Source organism: Hydra viridissima, unplaced genomic scaffold (assembly GCF_058129835.1).
Source record: "Hydra viridissima isolate aposymbiotic clone 2 unplaced genomic scaffold, HvirCarnegie_v1 scaffold_17, whole genome shotgun sequence".
Classification (NCBI taxonomy): domain Eukaryota; kingdom Metazoa; phylum Cnidaria; class Hydrozoa; order Anthoathecata; family Hydridae; genus Hydra; species Hydra viridissima.
Window position 1 is genome coordinate 2510001 of NW_028324316.1, and position 16313 is coordinate 2526313.

The 16313-nt window shown below is 30.0% G+C and overlaps 2 protein-coding genes and 1 pseudogene across 2 annotated transcripts in view; 2 read left to right on the top strand and 1 right to left on the bottom strand.

The window, feature by feature from the left end:
- The window catches only part of LOC145182759 (uncharacterized), a gene marked incomplete at its 3' end in the record, with an annotated part of 8252 nt that extends 2747 nt beyond the window's left edge, over window positions 1-5505 (bottom strand). The window contains exon 1 of the mRNA XM_080057993.2: window positions 4191-5505. Within this exon, the coding sequence (XP_079914119.2) occupies window positions 4191-5232 (1042 nt within the window). The remainder of the gene's footprint in view (window positions 1-4190) is intronic.
- A 1809-nt stretch (window positions 5506-7314) lies between these two features.
- On the top strand, window positions 7315-9015 carry LOC149877058 (uncharacterized; annotated as a pseudogene).
- A 2147-nt stretch (window positions 9016-11162) lies between these two features.
- LOC149877059 (uncharacterized) lies at window positions 11163-13265 on the top strand. Its single transcript, XM_090074630.1, has 2 exons — window positions 11163-12868; window positions 12941-13265. Exon 1 carries the CDS (start codon window positions 12174-12176, stop codon window positions 12564-12566), a length of 393 nt encoding a protein of 130 aa, XP_089930756.1. The 5' UTR covers window positions 11163-12173; the 3' UTR covers window positions 12567-12868; window positions 12941-13265.
- Window positions 13266-16313: the final 3048 nt, after the last annotated feature.

Here is a 16313-nt window from a genome sequence, read left to right on the forward strand (position 1 = left end):
TTTGCAAATATTTTATGATTTTAGATTTAAGGGACTTAAAGAACTGATTAAAAGGAATGGTTTTTATAAAATCAGCCATTGGAAATATTCTGATATAACATAACATAACACTAACTCCCCAAAATATAATGAAATGAAGTTTTTTATTTAATAAACTCTATGCAACTTGAATTTTTTTCTTCTGGAAAATGCCGAAAACAGGTATCACCACATATGGCACAATTTTTATTTAAATTGTATGTTTACCAATGGGTTAGCTAAGATTAGAATAGAGGAGGAAGGTAGGTATTAAAGATAGTTATGCTAAATAATGTAAAACAATATATACTATATCTGTTTTAAAAACAACCACACTAAATATTGTAAAATAAAATACATAAAAACAATATTTTTGACAAAAGTTTCAGATATATTGTGTCTGTTTTTGATTAACACCTGCACAGCCAACATGACACTAGCCTTGACATATTGGTAAAACTGAACTAGAGAGTGCATCATTTTAAGGACTGCTTGTCAATACAAGAGTATTACTGAAATTTTTCTTTTTTTGTTTAAGTGGTGAAGTTCGTATTGTAAGTATGAATATTTTTCTAATTTGAATCTCAAAACGAATTTGTTAAACTTTACACGCGTTTTTTAGCGGTCAGAATGGTTGCGTCGCACAGTGGAAAATAAAGGTGTGTTTCGGACCAAAAATCGATAACTTTTTTGTTACTAAAAATAGAGATTTGAAATTTTGCACAAATGTAAAGTAGTATATGACGCTTCTTGAGAAATAATTTTTATAAGAATCTTTTGTAATACAATATTTAAAATAAATAAATAAAAATCAAAAACTTCAAAATTGGCAGTTTGTTAATTTACACTTTAACACAATGCTTTACAAATGTATGAAAATACCTTAAAATTATTAAAAACGACGAAAAATACATAAAGTGCTTACCTACTAATTATAGAAATATTTAAAACAGTTTCTTAATAACAATTTTTAAATAGTTGCTTTTATGAAATAATGTATAGGTATATTAAGGTGGTACCAGGGTAAAGGTAACTTTTTAACAAGAAATTGAAAATTATTAATAGACTTTAGCTCTTTTCTGTTAATGAACAAAAAAAATATATAAAACAGTAGCCCAAAAAAAAAAATTTTAGTGATGACGTCATTAATTATGCGCATAGTTAGTGTTATGTTACCCCCAAAACTGCTTATTCTTTCATCTAATATAACTAACTCAAAAAGAGTCAAAACTGCTTGAAAATTTGAACATGAATTCTTTAATGTATTAAGAATGTTGTCAATGAAACAGATTTTTTTAAAACATTTTTAATTTTACCAGGTTGACATTCGAACTTTAAGATATAAAATTAAAGGTAGTTTGGGACCAAAGCATGATAAAAATGAGTTTTAAATAAAAAATAACAAAAATTTGCTTCACAGACAACATTCGTAATATGTTCAGCTTTAAACCTGCAAAATTTCAGCCTATTATCTATTTTCTATGAAAAGTTATTTTTTCTGAAAAATTGAGATTTAGAGAGAAAAAAGGCGTTTCTAAGGTCGTTGTTATGAAGCAAGAACCAAACTGCTCTTTAAAAAAAGGCCAAATTTGATTAAAATTAAGAAGATTTTTGACTTTTTGCAATACGCATATTGAAATAGGAAGGTTTAAGAATTCAAAACATTAATTTTGGTATTTTTCAAAATTTTATCAAAAATAGCCGTTTTTTACCCTGGTACCACCTTAAAGGTACTATATCATAACTGCATAGAGACTTTCAGTTCCTGAAATCAGTTCGTTGACTTTCAAAAGCTGCAGAGTATCTTCATCAAGTTCTTGCACATTTCACGCAAAGAATTTATTTGGCTCTTTACTTCATCTACAATGGCTTTATTTTTCTTGGAAATCTCTTTGCAGAATTCTATGCATATAGGTCGACAAAAACAAACATATGAAGGTGCCGGATTTTGCCAAACAACTGCGCCAGTTACTTTATCAATTAGTTTGATAGGCACCAAAGAACTAGTAAACAAATTTGCATCAGAAATAAGTTCAGATTCCTCTGGAAGTTTCTGCTTGTATTGGCTTTGGCCAGTGAAACCATCACAGCCCCATTTACTATATGAAAGTAAATGCTTGAATTCAATACTGTACACGGAATCTATGGTCAAAATTCTAGCTACAGTGTGATCCAATAAATCTTGCAGTTCCAGAATTTTCGCATGTGTGTTCGTAATTTCTATTGCAGAAGATGGTGGATAGCAGGTCTGTTTAATTTCTTGAATTTTACAATATGGTGGAAATGTGGAACAATATCGTTCATTTGTCACCTTCCTCATGTACAAATATTGTGCTTTTGTTAAATCTGAATCAATAAACACGCTGAGTGCTTCTTCATCCGTTAGCATATTTTTCTGGCTTGCGTTTTCCATAAAACTCGATGTTAATTTTTTTTTGTCTTTATCAGCAATCCTTAATGATTCCACAAGTTTTGCTTCTGCTTCTTCTCCTATTGAATGCAACGCCTGAAGATATGTATTAAAAATATGCTCGAATCCATATTCCTTAAGTAACATGGAATTTTTTCTTTTTTTTGCTGGATTCTGACGAATCTCCATAAGACACGCACGGCCTTCCGCGTTTTTCAAAAGAAGTAGATGGCGTGGAGTCGGTAATTGTCTCTTCTGAGTTAGGTAAAGATACACAATATCCAACCAATCACTGTTCTTAGATAAAAAAGCTTCCTTTTTCCGTGACGCCAGTATCCATAGTTTATTAAAAGACGGAATAATGTGCCTTTGAATATCACCCATGATGAAACACAAGTTGTCCTCAGAAAGTTGATAATTTTCTTTTAAAGTTGTTGACAGTGCCTCAACTGTCTTTCCTCCATCAATATAGGAAAGCAATAATTTACATTTCAAACACTTAAAAGTTGTCATTTCAACAAGTCACAAAAGTAACTAAAGTAATATTCAATACTCAAACGAGTTGATTTAATTTCCACTGTGAATTTGTTATACTGATATAAATGTTTCAACTCTTTATATATTGGCAGTGTACATTCACTACAAAAGGAGTGCAAAAATACAAGAATGCCATGGTATAAATAAAAAATTGATAATAAGTTAAAAAACATATACCAAGCTATTGTTATAAATGAACAAAATTTGAAACCACGATAAAAAGCGGTTTTCTGTTTTTTTACTTTTATTACTCTTTTCTCGATAATTTCGGAAACCGCACGTTTTTGCAACTCATTCTTATACATGTTTTTAATAAACACCTAGGCTACAATACTACATTAAATGTAAAGCGTGGGGAAGCGTGGGTAACTACCAAAAGTCTCAGTGAACTTGAAGAATATTAATTTTTTTCATTTATTTTATTGTTCAAATAATTACTCCTAAACTGAACCATATAAGTAAAAATGTATAATTTTCTTAAAATCTCCATAACATGAGCCTTTCAAAAATGTATAATACTTTATACTTATTCCTAGAAAGTTTTTTAGAAAATTAACTTTTAAAGTGATGAAGCGAACAGGTTTGAAATGAACATCCGCAAAAGTAATAAACAATAGGGCTTCAAAACTTTTACTTTTACATAAAATTATGTGAAACTCCTGCATTATAGTAATGATTGACCATTAAACTATTAAATAAAATTGAAATATAATGACAGTAGCGACATTAGTAAAAAACATTTATGATATGCTGTTGCTCTACAATTTTCCACTGTGCGTCGGTACAATTTAGGACATGCCTTGAGGTACAATTTACGCAACTAATCTGAGATACAGTTAAGAAAAAAATTTGGCAACTAAAAATAAAATATTTTAAATTCTAGGTATTTATTTTGAATTTAGATAAATTATGCTTTAACATAAATACACTGAACAAATCATATCTTCTGCTTTTTTTAGTGAAATACGCTTAGCCATAAAAACCTAAAATAAGAAATCTCCAATAACAAACCAACAAGAGCTTACTCTGGCCTTAATGCAGTTGGATGACAAAAAAAACAGTTGACTACTTAATTTCATTCAGCAAAGATAAAAAATAAGTTAAAAAACTTCTTGTGGGTTGTAAAAATAACAAGTTATGTTAAAAGTACAATATAGGCATCGGTACAATATTAGCAACCTTACCCTACTTAACGTAGATAAACATAACAGAGATATAAACATACCCAACTGACAATACCTATAACCAGATGGAAAACATTCACGAAAATGTTTTATTTCAAATGTTTGTTCGTTTTTGCCTGCTTTAAGCTTAAGATCATTAGCAATCCTCCACCCACCATCTGACAAACGCTTTGGAAAAATCAGAATAATTGTCTTGTTACTCGTCTTTTTACACTCGTTAATGCATTTTACATTTCCTTCGAGTTCTTTTTCAATTCGATGTTGAACATATTCACAAGATGCTGGTATCGGTATCATCTTATGAGATCCAAGGAAATGTTGCTGATACATCACATCATAGATGATACTACCAGCCATTATAACATCAGGGTTATACCTCACAGCGGCATAAAGTTCATTTTGTAAATCAATCATATCTTTGTCCGATGTTGCTATGTGGCCGTCAAATCGATAGTTGCTATTTATAACCATTTTTTTATTGAATGGAGCAAAAATTAGACAATGCCAAACATCAAACCCACAAACGATGATGTCTGCTTCCATTAATTCAGGATCATTCCAGTAGGCATTCCAAAACTTTTCTTGCGTCAGTTTCAAATGCTTCTTAGAATAACCTGCAATTAGATAATTCTGCAATCCATTTAGACGTTTATCTCTGTATTCCCAACTGATATACTTGAAACCTGCTTTTGGTAGCATTTCCTTATTGTCTGCTGCAGGTCCTAAATGAACTCCAATGCCTAAAACAACAATTTTCTCTGGAAACTTTTTCTCATTGTTCACTTTAAGGGGTTTAAACAAGCAAAGTGCTTGATGTGGGGAAACAATGTTAATGTCATTTTTATTTTCGTCAGAGAAATCTTTCCAGCAAGTTTGTTTAAAAAAAGTATTGTCTTTGGTAAGGTTCGAAATTTCCAGCTTGTAAAATTGTGATTCAGGAATTACCACACGCTTCACGACGGCGCGAGAATAAGATGTCTTTGGTAGAAAAGAAAATATTAGCTTCTGTAAATATTCACTATTGCGAAAAACCAACATGGCGGCCACTAATATTGTGAACAAGAAGAGTTGTTTTTTCGTCATTGTACTTTTACAATGGCTCGTTCAATTTTATTACGCAGAATTATGAGAATTGAAAACAGCATTAATGAATATATCATGCAGTAGCCATTCTTTTGAATTTATTTTCTGTTCTATTGTATTAAATTAATTTAATTTCTATTCTATTGCATTAAATTCTATTCTATTGAATTGAAAAATGATTTTAAGATTCTGTTGCATTAAAAGTTCGTGTTCCGACACATGCTCATTAAAATACTTAAAGTTAATGTAATCATTACGAGTTTGACTTTTAAATATAATTGCATTTCAACTACGTTTTAATTACATCTAAATGTACTGGTAAACTAGAAATTTAAAATTGTCCAGTGCTTCGGAAGAAAAAATATTAACAGTCTTAGAAAGAATTTCGTAAAAAGTTAACCAAATAGTTACAATTTAATCAAGAGTAGATTTAGTAGAATTGAAATCATGCTAATGTTACTTATAACCCATAAATATTTGTGTAAATATATCGTAGTAGAAGTCAATAATGTCAACTCTGCAAAAGATTGAAAGGTTGAAAGATTGAAAAAACTGTATGAAATGAGTGTTATATGCCCTGAAGGCTCGCTAAATAATTATTTTGAACTATATCAAATTTATAACAATTATAATGATGCTCAAAAATATTTCTAGTTATAAAGTAAATGTAAGGTATATTAGGGTATTATGAGCATCTGGGTAATATGAGCATACGCGAAGTTTTCTATTTTACATTCAATGAATTTCCAGAAGTTTGGTGTTTTATAATGATTTTTATGCAGCAGTTAAATAAAGAAGCCTATTAAGTTTATAGCGGTATGCAGTTACTAGCGGGTGTCTTCTAATTAAAACGCAAGTAAATAATTTAGTTTATTAAAATATTCTTGATACACAAAAATAGATCTGTGTAGTTTAATTTTGATGTTAAAGTTGTTCTTTTTGCATTTTCTTATAGGAAAACTTATTTGCTAAGCCTATAAGGACTTATCAAGTGGAATCTGTATAATTTGAACATTTTATGCTTAATCTACTAGATCATACCATTTCCTGGTAAAATGAGCATGCTCATATTATCATGGGTTTTAACTTTTAAGACAGACTTTCTGTAAGAATCAGGCAAAAATACAACTTTTTTAGAGTGACCCTCTTCAAAATTGCTAATTTTTTAATATGTTGTTGCTATTCATACTGGAAGCTCAGTTCCAAAATTTTTTTAAAAATATTCATTGGTTCTCTAGATATTAGATTTCAAAGTTTGAGTAAATTTATAGTTTGAGTATATTTATATTGACCAAATGTAGTCAAATGCATTTTTAAACTTGAAAATAGAACAAAATATATGCTATCAAATACCAATTTCACTTGATTATTGTTTATTGGCTATTTTAGACAAAAAATTAACAAAACAGGTAAATAAAATGTTTTTCCTTGTCTAATATCGTGCTTCAAAATACGCGAAAAATGATTTTTTTTGTCATTTTTGATCTTCGTTTTCATCCAAAGTCGTGATTATTCTATAATTATATTTTAAATTATAAATCTTCAACTAGTTAATACTTTAAAATATAAAAAAACATATGGGCAAGTAAAGACTTAGTCGCAAAATCCAAATCAAAAATGAAAGTTAAGTCATTTGGCGCTTTTTTTGTGACCTCATAATGGCTAAAGCCCTGGGTTTACCGTAAAATTTGATTTTCATAAATAGGTACTAACCTTTAACCTATCTTATTTATAAAAAAATACCTATGGTTTATTGCAATAGTATCTAAAAAATAACATATACTTAATATTGATGATTTCTGATCCTGAAAACATTAAATTGCAATCATGTAGCATTTTGAATGATTCTGTATTCTATGAATGCAATGAATTATTTGAAGTTTTAGATGAAGTCAACCAAATAGGAAATGAAAATAATGTTGGTGATGATGTATTATATGATATTAAAGTTTTAATAAGCAGCATCACAGAGTATATGATGCACTTACTAAGAGATGCGCAGCAAAAAAAAAAACAAATGTTGCATTTAAACAACTAGATGAAAAATCAGCATTTTAGTTGAAAGACTATTCACAAAAAATAATGCCCGTGAAATTTCTAGAGAGCCAGAAGGACTACTTTGGAAAGAAAGGCATCAGTATGCAGTTAGATGTTTTTTTTACAAAAAAAAAAGACATTCTCAAAAAACACGTTTGCCTAACAATTGTGTATCTATTCGATAAAGGTGTTTCCTCTGTTATCTCTATTGCTGAATCAGTTCTAAATCAGTTTCGCCTAGAAGAGCCAGAAACAGTAAATATTTTTGCGAAGTCAGATAATGCTAACTGTTATCATGCTAATTATTCAGTCGAATCTATGTACAAGCTCTGCAAAATGAAGAATTTTAAACTTCTATGGTACGACTTTAATGAGCCTTGCTGTGGAAAAGACCAATGCGATAGAGAAAGTGCATCCGCTAAAACAATATTGAGAAGTTATGTAGATGCTGGCATTGACATAGTAACAGCAGAAGATGTTGCAAAAGCAGTGAAATACGGATATGGCATCAAAAACGCTATGGTTAGCATTGCAAAAATTGAGAATGTTACTTTAACTGGTCCTAAAATTCCAAATATAAGCAACTACCACTCCTATGAGTTTCAAGAAGACAACATGACTTTGTGGCGATACTATGAAATTGGAGAAGGAGTGAAAGTGCTATACAACAACCTTTCAGTTGAAACATCAATTGAATTGATTGTTCCATTCACAAATACTGAAGGAAACTTTCAGCGAAAAACTCAGGGAAAAAAATAAGAAAAGAAATTATGGTTTGAATATATTACATTTTTGCCAGGAGACAGGTTGTATGGAATATTTTGAAACAATTATCGAGTTAGAGGGACATGTGTTGATAGGGCAGCACAAAAGATCTGAAGAAATTTCTTCTTTAGAGAAAGTAAAAAAGACTTACACTGAAAAGATGAAAGCAACGTCGGAAGTTCATTCAAATTGTATAACCGCATCGATTAAAATCACACCTACCCCAATAAACAATATATACTCTCAAAAGTTAAAAAAGTTAGGTTGGGCATTACCAACAAGAAAGACGTTTCGTTTTTCCATAAAGCAGAAAAAACTACTTTATGAAAACTTCATAAATGGAGAAAATACAGGAAAGAAGATATCACCAGAAGCACTTAATACACTGATAAGAAAATATCTAACCGCGGATGAGTTCGTTTCAAGCCAACAAATAAGATCTTTGTTTTCTAGATGGAGTAATCTAAAAATTGAAAAATTACCTGCACCGACTATTGAAGAAAATGATAACAATGAATTTGAAGATGAAGAAGCCGAGAAATATCAAGAAGAAATACATAAACTTGCAACTGAACTTTCTGTTATATGGAAGAAAGATGATTGGGTGGCAATTGTTCACAAAAATCAATGGTATCCAGGAGTTATTGCAGAGGTAAACGAAAAAACTAAAAAGTTAAAAGCTAATAGCATTGATAACAATATTAAAATTTAAATCATTATTTATTATAGAAGTATTATGTTTCATTATGTTATTCATAAATTTTTTAAAATTTGTTTTAATATTTTCAGATAACTGAAGACGGTACTGTAGTTGACTGCATGAAATGTGTATCTTTTGGAAAAAATTGTTATCGATGGCCTAACCAGAAAGATGACAGCATCTTACGTAAAATAAGTCCCCCGACTCCAATCAATCAAGCTGGCGATTACTTCTTAGCAACAAATGACTTTGAAGAAGCTAACAAACTAATGAACAAATGAGATTAAAAAATAAGTTAAGAAGTTAACTGTAAAACAACATGTATGCTTTTTTGAATAACTATCAAATATGCGCATACCCCACAACTGTTATTTTTCTATCTGATCATTAAAAGAACAATGTTCACGTTTCTCTTATACTATTTCTTGTAAACCCAGGGCTTTAGCCATTATGTGGTCACGAAAAATGCGCGAAATGACTAAACTTTCATTTTTGAGTTGGATTTTGCGATTAAGCCTTTACTTGCCCATAGTTTTTTTTATATTTTAAGGTAACTAACTAGTTGAAGATTTATAATTAAAAAAAAAAGTTATGGGATTCTTGCGGCTTTAGATGAAAACGAAGATTCAAAAAGACTAAAAATAAATTTTGGCGTACTTTTGATGCATGATATTTAGACAGGCCAAAGTCTTTGTTTTATCTAATTTACAATTTTTAAGTCTAAACTAGCCAATAATCATTAATCAAGTGCAATTTCTAATTTAAAGTAATTTTTTTGTACATTTTTTAAGTTTAAAAATGCTTACCGCACCATTTAGTCAATATTTCTATAAATTTACTCAAACTTTGAAATCCAATATCTAGAGAACCAATGAATATTTAAAAAAAAAATTTTGGAACTGAGCTTCCAGTATGAATAGCAACAACATATTAAAAAATTAGTGATTTTGAAGAGGGTCACTCTAAAAAAGTTGTGTTTTTGCCTGATTCTTACAGAAAGTTTCTCTTAAGCATGGGAATTTCGAAGTTCGAAATTCGATGATTTCGTAATTTCGGATGTTTCGATCTAAATTTCGGTCCGAAATGTATTCAAAATTGGATCGAAACTAATTTCGAGTCGAAATTCTTCCACAAGTTTTGGGTCGAAATAAATTTCGTATCGAAATTTATATTGAATTTCGAAAGACGAATTTTCGAATTTATCAGAAAAATAAATTTCGCGAATTTCGAAAGAACGAGACTGGCAGGTAAATCGAATTTCGCAATTTCGTGAATTTAGAAAAAAACAAAAATCGAAATTTGAAACATACCGAATTTTCGCCTAAATTTCGTCAAATTTGGAACTAATTCGCCTATTTCGTCTTATGTCGTCAATTTTGATTTTATTTTGATACTTTCGAAATAATTTTGTTGATTTCGTGCAATAATTAATAAAACGTCGAAATTAATTTTATTACTTTTGGTAGATTAAATTTTTCATTAAATTTCAACCAGTGGGAGTTTTAATTTCGCCTCATGAGTATTAATTTCGCCTCTTTTTTTTAATTTCGATAGGTTCGTTTTAATCTTGCTGGTTTCTTATTAATTTCGATAATTTTGATTTAATTTCGCTGGTTTTGTATTAAATTCGATTTGAATATAAATATTGACAATTTTAACTTAAAACTCATTATCATTTTGTTAACCAAAACTACTACTACTAGTTTCTCTGTGCTACTACTGCTACAGTGCTACTTTTTGGATTTAAATTTGATTTGATTTAAATGTTTCTACTGCAAAAGAAATAATAAATTACAATTTATTTAATTTCATTTCATTTCATTTTATTTCATTTTATAATAAATTAAGGTGAAAATGGGGAAAATAACAAAATTAAATCGAAATATACGAAATTAGAACGAAATAAACGAAATTAAAACAAAATAAACGAAACTATTACTTCTTTTAATAATTTTGTATCTTGTAGGGGAAAATTTTGGGTTTTAAGGGGATTTCGCGAAATTAACAAAATTAACTGAAGTAACGAAATAATTTCGACCTTCCAAAATTATATCGGAATCAACGAAATTAGATCAAAGTTGTCGAATTTTACTTCAATATGCTGAGTTCTTTCTAATTTCGGTGATTTCGATTTCGAATACCGTCAATCCGAAAATGTGGGTAAAGTACAATTTCGCGAATTTCGAAAAACCGAAATTTTTAAACATAACAAATTCACGAATTTCGAAATTACGAAATTAAAACTTATGTTTAATTTCGTGTCAATTTCGTTACTTTCAATGACCCGAAATTATACGAAATTATTTCGCGAAATTAAACAATCCAAAAAATCGAAATTTCGTTCTCAATTTCGATCCGAAATTGAAACACGAATTTCGTTTCGTTTAATTTCGTCGATTTCGAAGGCCGAAATTCCCATGCTTAGTTTCTCTTCACTCCTTAGCTTGTTGCCTTTAAGTCCGTTTTTCTAAAGTGAACTAAAAAAAATCGAAAACACTTTTCAATTAATGGGTGATAATTTTCAAAATTTTCAAGAGCTAAATAGTCCTTGGAAAATCTGAAAAAAGCAGTTAATGATGTGTTTAAATTTGGGAAAAGTTAGAAATATGCGGCAAAATTAGTTGGAATACTAAGACAGACATTGAGACGTTACCTAGATAAAGTTAAAAATGGGGCTGTTTTAAAAAAAAGTCTTGGTCGACCAAAAACACTAAGTTCTTCTCAAGAATCTGAACTATTTAGTTTTATCATTTGAATGGAAAAAAGACTGTTTGGGTTAACAAAGATGGAAATAAAGCATCTTGTATATTGTTTCTGTGAGGTAATTTACATTCCACATAAGTTTAATTAAAAAAAGGCAATGTGCAGGAGAAGATTGGATTCGTTCATTTTTAAAATCTAACTCTAATTTATACTTGAGAAAACCAGAACCAACTTCCATGGCACATGCATCAGGGTTTAACAAAGAGAAACTTAATCACTTTTTTGATGCTTATGAGTCAATACTATTTAATCAACATGATGCAATTGCAATCCCACCAAGTTGCATTTTGTTGCTCCAAAAGGAAAGAGATCAGTAGGAGCAATAACAAGTCTTGAAAAAGGCAAAACAAGTATACAGTGTTATATTGTGTGAGGGCTGTTGGAGCATATGTACCTCCCATGATTATTTTTCCACATGCACGATTGAAACCATCTTTCATGGATCAAGCACCCCAAAGAGCACTGGGTGTTGCAACAAAAAAAAGGTTGGATAAATGAACTGTTTAATATCTGGTTTGATCACTTCTTATAATTTAAACAGGCATCAGATTGTATTACACCAACTTTACTAAAATCAGATGGTCATGGCAGCCATGTAAAAAATATAAAAGTAATATTAAAGGCATGTACAAATAATGCGATCATATTAAGCCTTTGAAGTCATTGTACCCATAAAATGCAGCCTCTAGATATCTCATTTTTTAAATCACTAAGATTGAGATACAATTCACTTGTACAGACATGGCATTGCCACCACCCTGGTAGAACAGTAACAGAGGCTGAATTTGGAAATCTTTTTAGTACTGCTTATGGCAAGGCTGCTTCAGTGAGTAAAGCTGAAAGTGGGTTCTGTAAATCAGGAATTCATCCTTTTAATTGTCATATCTTCAAAGATGAAGATTATATGGCAGCTGTAGTGACTAATCAAGAACAGAGCACTTCTAACAGTGCCCCTCTTGTGGAGCACACAATATGTCTGTTGACTAATCAAAGATCAGAGCAAGTCAGAACTGAATGTATCTCAACTAACAAGGCAAACATCAACAAACTACCAAACCAACATATTTAGCACATGTCCTATATCAGAAGAATCCAATATTCCAGAGACTAAAACTTTTGCACAGCTGCTTGATGAGTCTGTATCTGTTAACAAAGCATCAAGAAAACGAAAATCTGTTCGACATGCTGCTATAGTTACCAGCTCTCCATATAGAACTTTACTTGAAGATTCTAAAACAAAAAAAAAGTGCATTCTAAATACTTCTACAAGTTTAAGAAATATGCAGAAAAAAAAAGAAAATCAATTCAGATGTTGTCTGTAATATTCAGACCAAGAAGAATAAACCAAAAGATGTAATACAAAAGATCATAGTAAGTTGCCTATAGTCTTAAAAAACAAATAAATGTTTACCATTTGAATTTATAGCTTAGTTTCCATTTTAGGTTGTTTCAAATAATGATGATGAAACTAATGATATTTTGAACAACGAGTCTGAAGTGCCATGGGAACTAATGCAGTCATTGCAGGAGTTGGTACTGCGAAACATGTACAGGAAAGCATAAACTGAAAACTGCTTTTTTGTGTTGCAGCTGCAAATAAAATGCTTCTTTTAAAATTTATTTGTATATAAAGAGACTTATTTTACTTAATGTTATAAAACAATCTTATCTCATTTTATTATGTTTATTTTGTGTTATGTTAACAAACATTTTATGTTACTATGTTAAGATTAACATAATATTTTGTGACTATACAAGTAATCACAAATCTTTTTTTGTTGTTGTATTGCAACTGCAAAATATTACTTTTAACATTTGTCTAGAAAGCGACAATGTTATGTTATTAGATGTTAAAATTACTACTTTGTCATTTTACTCCTGATCTTCTGTTAAATGCGTCGCTTTGGATTGTTATTTTTGGGTAATTTAACATTTTTCATCTAATAATTTGAAGTGCTCATATTACCCAGTGGTGTAGGTAATATGAGCACTTTTGCTGTTTTTTAAAAACCTCCGAATTTTTAAGAAAATATTTCTAGTACCCAAAAATGAAAGTGAATCGTGAGTAGTGACCCATAAAGATTGCTTATAGTCAAAAACTTTGGGTTCAGTATAATTATTTTTGAAAGAATTCCCATTTTCGCTTAAGGTGCTCATTATACCCTAATCTACCTTATTGCTTAACATAAGTTTGTCCTTCTAGGCAAAGTAATACATACACTACACTTTGTTACTTTAAATACTTTTATTTCAATATTTTATGTAAACATTATCGCAGCAATTTTGCTAGTCTCTTTTCTACATAAAAGAAAGCTTTTGCATTTAAAAAAAGTGTTTGTGTGCAATTCTCATTTGAAATGTTTGTAAGTGCATATAATTGACCTATAAAAAGGTTTTTAAGTATGATAATTATCTTTTTCTTCCCTTATCTGAAACGAGTTGATTACGTCATAAAATAGCGTTTTAGAAAAAAATACTTTAAAACTCAAACATGCTAAAAAAGCACTAAACTTATCTAGACACCTGCAAGTCAAAAACAGCTTGCGAGTTATCCTACTCATCCATAACTCGCCACAGGTTTTTTTAGCTCGCTGGATGAATTATTGGCCATCCTTCTAAATCTGTAAAAATATCGCTCTCTTATAACAGTTGATATCTACTCATTACTTTAAAATTTTTATTTAGAAAAAGAATTATCATTAAAATTAAAAGTTTAGACTTACATTTATTGTCACGTTGTTAAAAATCTAGCCGGTTTGAGAAGCATTAAACAAATTTGTGTATGAGAAATAGAGAAATATACCTTGTCAGTATTACAAGAAACACCCGCATTTGTTGAGATAAATTTTAAACTTGAGCAATTTGTATAAACAGTACTACGGTTATTTTAACGAATGAACAGTATTAGCTCGTACTCTAGACAGCCTTTACTTATAATGTGCGTCATCAAGAGGACTAGGCACAAATCAGGTTCTTAATGTTTCTTTTTAACGCGAAATAATTATTTCTATTCTAAAAAAAAAAACACTTTCCTTAAGAAATTTTTTTTCTTCACTTTACTTTATACAACTTTATACAAAGAATGTCACAACCATTACTCAGAAATTGTTTTTTTCCTAAAGTCTCTAAAAGTGAGCTAAGGTTTTTGGTATGCAGAGTTCTTCATGATATTGTTTATAGTATTTTTTTTGAGGTTATACTTTATCATTAACTATAAAGTTGATGACTTGTCACAACGTCAGTATTTCACCTGAAGATTTTTTGTGGTTTACTTTTAAAACCAAAAAAGATAACACCGATCTTGTTGACACCGCCAAATGATCAACTTTGTATATTCAAATGAACAACTTGATATATTTTCTGATAACCTTATGAAAAATATCGCATTAATTATCGTTAAAAAATGTATAACGATACTTTTTAAGTTTCGATTTCATTCGATATGTTCCGATAAAATTTCGTTTGGTTTTCGAAACTTTTCGATATTCTACAATATTTTGTATTAGATATAGCTAAATGTTAAGTTAAAAACAATCTTTTTTTTTTATTATTTTGCAATATATTTTCTTAATCTATTGATTAAAATATTGATAAAAATTAATAGTTGCCTATTTAACGCCATTTTTAAGATTAAGTTGTTTAATACGGCTTAGGCGGTTAGAAGAACAATCCAACTGTTTATTTTTTTAAATAAATCAGTTGAAAAAATAAAAAGCATTCCAAAAAATTATAAATTTATTAAAAAAAGAAATTTTTTTCTGTAAATAGTTATAGTAGTTGTGGTTAATTCAATTAAAATTCAGGAAAGTCCACTTTTTTTAGTAATAATAAATACTTATTATGTAGTTAAATTATCGTCTTGCTGAAATGCTGCCGCTAATTGCAACGAATGGAAACTTTCGGCTTCGGTATCGGTTTCGGCCGAAACCGAGTCCGAAATTTCTGCTTCAACAACCTTTTACTTTTTCTGTTTCGGCCGAAATTTTCGTTCAAACCACTACTCAGTGGGCCAGAATTCACTTTTACTGGACAAAACTAATAACTCCTTATATAAAAAAGATTTAAGAGCCATTTTTGCGCTGTTTACTGATTTGAGGATTACTGTTTCAACGGTGACGTTAGTTTAAATACTTGCTTGCAATGGATACCTATATTGCTTAGCAACATTTTATTTACCGAAATCATTATTAAATGGACAGTAGAAACAACTTATAAAAGATTTATCGTATGACCTCTATAATTACCAGATTAAGTACTTTTCATACTACGAATCATGGACCTATAAGCAGGGCTGTGGAGTCGGTAAGCTGCTGTTCCGACTCCGACTTCGACTCCGACTCCTTGATTTTATCATGGACCGACTCCGACTCCGACTCCGACTCCGACTCCGACTCCGACTCCTTCATAAGTAACCAATTTGTAACAACAAATATACTGTAGTAAAATGTTATCATTGGCTATTTCATCACTATGATACAAATAATCCAACCACTTAGTGCTTTAAACAATATTTGTTAAAAAACAGTTTCTAAACAAAAAACCTTTCTTAACTCTTGTTATGCAATAAACTCTTATGCAGTCACTAATAACATTATGAATTTGTCAAAATCATGTTTAAAATACTGTCAGTTGGACAGAAAGAACTTTTTCTTCTTTAGGTTCATACTCTTTAAGAACCTTTTCTACTAAGACCTGAAAAAATTCACTGATGTGATTAGCTTTAGTGTCTTTTACTGCCAATGTCTTGGTAACTACTTCATTTTTTCAAAAAAAAATTAGACATTGATTGCAAAATAGTTCACTCTGTTAAGAAACA